Source organism: Trachemys scripta, chromosome 7 (genome assembly GCF_013100865.1).
Source record: "Trachemys scripta elegans isolate TJP31775 chromosome 7, CAS_Tse_1.0, whole genome shotgun sequence".
Classification (NCBI taxonomy): Eukaryota; Metazoa; Chordata; order Testudines; family Emydidae; genus Trachemys; species Trachemys scripta.
This window is the reverse complement of record NC_048304.1, coordinates 103,322,928-103,326,155: the sequence shown is the minus strand read 5'-3', so window position 1 is coordinate 103,326,155 and position 3,228 is coordinate 103,322,928. Positions and strand designations below refer to the sequence as shown.

The 3,228-nt window shown below is 49.4% G+C and overlaps 1 protein-coding gene across 1 annotated transcript; it reads left to right on the top strand.

Moving 5' to 3' along the window:
• The first annotated feature begins 682 nt into the window (after nt 1-682).
• Nucleotides 683-2,425, top strand: FOXI2 (forkhead box I2). Its single transcript, XM_034776953.1, has 2 exons — nt 683-1,280; nt 1,760-2,425. Exons 1-2 carry the CDS (start codon nt 683-685, stop codon nt 2,320-2,322), a joined length of 1,161 nt encoding a protein of 386 aa, XP_034632844.1. The 3' UTR covers nt 2,323-2,425.
• The last annotated feature ends 803 nt before the right edge of the window (nt 2,426-3,228 follow it).

Genomic DNA, 3,228 nt, shown 5'->3' with positions numbered 1-3,228 from the left:
CTGCACTAGGGAGAAGGTGACGTCGTGTACAGAGGGGTGTCGGGGGAGTGCAGAGGGATGCTGAGTTCAGGGGTCTCTTTAGAGGGTGGAGTAATGCAGAGGATGGGGTCATATCTGGGTCGTGCAGAGGGTGCAGGGTGGGGGTATGGAGAGGTGCTTCGGACGGTTGGGAGGCATGTGGGGATGCAGGGGGAATCTATGCACTGGATGGGGTATTATGTGAGTTGGGCGGGAGGGGGCGGTGCAGAGGATGGGTGGTCACGTGGGTTGTGCAGAGAGCGGGGTAGGGTGGTATAGAGGCTGTGAAGAGGATGGTGCAGAGAGCGGGGTAGGGTGGTATAGAGGTTGTGCAGAGGGCGGGTAGTCTGTGGGGGGTGCAGGAGGAAGTGGTGAGGTGCATGTGGTAGTGTGGGTTGCTCAGAGGGTGCGGAGAGGCTGTGCCCAGGGTAGGTGTGGCAGCCCGTTGGTTGGGTGGAGGTGGAGTGGCGAATGGGCGGTGCTGCCCCCTGCTCCAGCCTGTTTGTGCTATTTGCTCTCTGGTTTGAGGTCGCCTGCAGCCTGAATCTACCCCAGGCCATTATTTAAATGCCTTTCCCTCGTGCCTGGGAGCTCAGTAGCCCGAGATATCCAGGGCTGATGATCAGTGCTCCAGTCCTTCAAACTCCACCGATCACAGGGGATTATGAACTCTTTTGGGCAGCAGCCCGCAAATCCACAGTCGGCCCCCCTCCAGCATCCCAATGCACAGGATTTACTGGACATGGCGGTGTACTGTGATAACCTAATGTACCCGCAAAACCTGCACCACCATCACCACCCACAGAGGCCATCAGCTCATCCAGCAGGCTATGGGCTGAGCGAATATAGCCCCCCGGCAGCGAACCCCTACCTCTGGATCAATGGACCTGCCATCAACTCGTCTCCTTATCTCTCTGGGACTAATGGGACTTCTTTCATCCCCTCAGGTTATGGGACCGGCCAGAGACAGTTCCTGGCCCCTGCAACAGGTTTTGCAGGAGCAGATCTCAGCTGGTTGTCTCTCTCCAGCCAGCAGGAGTTTTTTAAAATGGTGAGGCCCCCCTACTCCTACTCGGCTCTGATAGCTATGGCCATCCAAAACGCTCCGGAGAAGAAGTTGACCTTGAGTCAGATTTACCAGTACGTGGCCGAAAACTTCCCTTTTTACAAGAAGAGCAAAGCTGGCTGGCAGAACTCCATCAGGCACAACCTGTCCCTCAACGATTGTTTTAAGAAAGTCCCCAGGGATGAAGACGATCCAGGTAAGGAAAAACCCATTCTTCTCCTAAGTGGGAGCACGTTGCATACCGGTACCGTGTAAAGTCACACCCACGCTGGCATTTGCAAATGACCAGCTCCGGGCCCAGTGTAAAATGCTATATTATTTATCAAGGACTAAAATAAAAGCACAGCGCACTGAAGGGTAAGTAGAGACGCTTCTGGATGCTAAACTTTGGGCCTGCCTAACATTAGCACGCTCACTGTAAACGCAAAATACCAGGGGCGCGTGGTTTGTTACCCGACTGTTAACCATTGCAAAGGTCGCTGTAGCTATGGGGCAGGGGATTGGCGACTGCATCTCTGGGATTGTAACATAAACTGGGAGCGTGAGCTAAAGACGCAGGCAGTGTTCTGCTCTCCTGCCCTGTGAAACGATCGGTCAGGCATTGACTAATGGGGCAAAGCCTTGCCGAGCGGTACCCTCATCCCCTGAGCCCATGTGCTGTTCATTTATTCATAGGGAAAGGCAATTACTGGACCCTAGACCCGAACTGCGAGAAAATGTTCGACAACGGCAATTTTCGAAGGAAGAGGAAAAGGCGATCGGACGCTCCTGGGTCCAGCGCCCCAGGAGTACCTGACAAAGCGGAAGACAAGAGCGGCGGTGCCTTGAAGTCTCCAAACGCCTCCAGCCTGATGGGCCTGGGCTCTCCTGCACCGCAGAACTCTCCCGGCTCCGGGAGCGGCCCCAAATCCTCCCCCACGCCAGCCCTCGAACGGAGCCCGTGTTTCTCCAGCTTCGTCTCCAACATGCAGGCCCCTGTCAATGGGAACCATGGCTTCGCCAGGCAGCTCTCGGGAAGGCTGGCGGGCGAGTTTTCACACGGAAGGCAAGATGTGCCTGCTCTGAGTTCGTGCTCCACTCCCAGCAGCGACATTGCCCAGAACCCCGAACTGAGTCCGCCGGCCCACCCGAGAATGAACTACTGTGCCAGCGGCCAGCAAAGCGGGCTCAGCATCCCCCCCATTAACAACTTCAGCGTCAATCATCTGATTTATAGCAGGGACGGGACAGAAGTTTGAACTGACTGTGAAATAACTTCGGTGCAAATCACAGAAGCCATGTTCTGTGCCTAGAAGTTTGTATATATCATGGTACTCAAAACAGTTAATGTTAGTTTTGGACACTGTATTATTGTGCCTTAGAACACACACACACACACACACACACACACACACACACACACACACACACACGTATATTAAACGTCTATAGACTGTATTTGATTGAGGTGTCCCCACACCCAGAATCCTATTCAGTAGATTGTTTACAGTATTGATACTATGCATACAGATCTAGACGATTGACCTTAACAAAATGCACTAATACACAAGATGAGAATATTTTTGTAATATATATATATATATAGTATATAATGGTTCTGTACAGCTGTTAGAATAAAGTAAATCTTTTTAAAAAATAGAGATGAGAGCACCTAGACTTGACATTCCAGTGTAATGTGTTGCTGATCTATGCAATCTTAGGTAACAAAAAGCTTCCCAATCGTGGTTGGTTGGTTTTTTTAAATTCTAAAGTAATGCAAAACTATTTTCTTCTTTTCTAAGTTTTATGGAATTATAACATTTTGCCATCTAATACTTAAAATTAAAATGGCTTTTCCTTACAGACGACAATGAGGTTTATTTCTTCTTTCAGGTTTTTCCGTTTAGAAAATACCAAAAAGAAGCTCCTATAAGCTTGGTATAATTGAGATATTGGACACACTATATGTATGGTATCCATTTTATTCTTCTCCAGACTTTAACAGCATGACAAGAATTTGGTTTAAACAAACGGGTGCCTTCTAAAACTAAAATAATGACTACAAATAATTATCATTGGGAATTTAACACAGAATTGAAGCCATTTAACTGCAAAATTGTTCTCCAGTGCTTTATAACAATGTCAGGTAAACCGTATTATTGCCT

What these genes read in the sequence shown, in the direction of transcription:
- FOXI2 (XM_034776953.1), top strand. Translation starts at nt 683, where the DNA reads ATGAACTCTTTTGGGCAGCAGCCCGCAAATCCACAGTCGGCCCCCCTC. An exon ending in CAGGGATGAAGACGATCCAG is followed by an intron (nt 1,281 to 1,759) that starts GTAAGGAAAAAC and finishes ATTTATTCATAG; the next exon opens with GGAAAGGCAATTACTGGACC.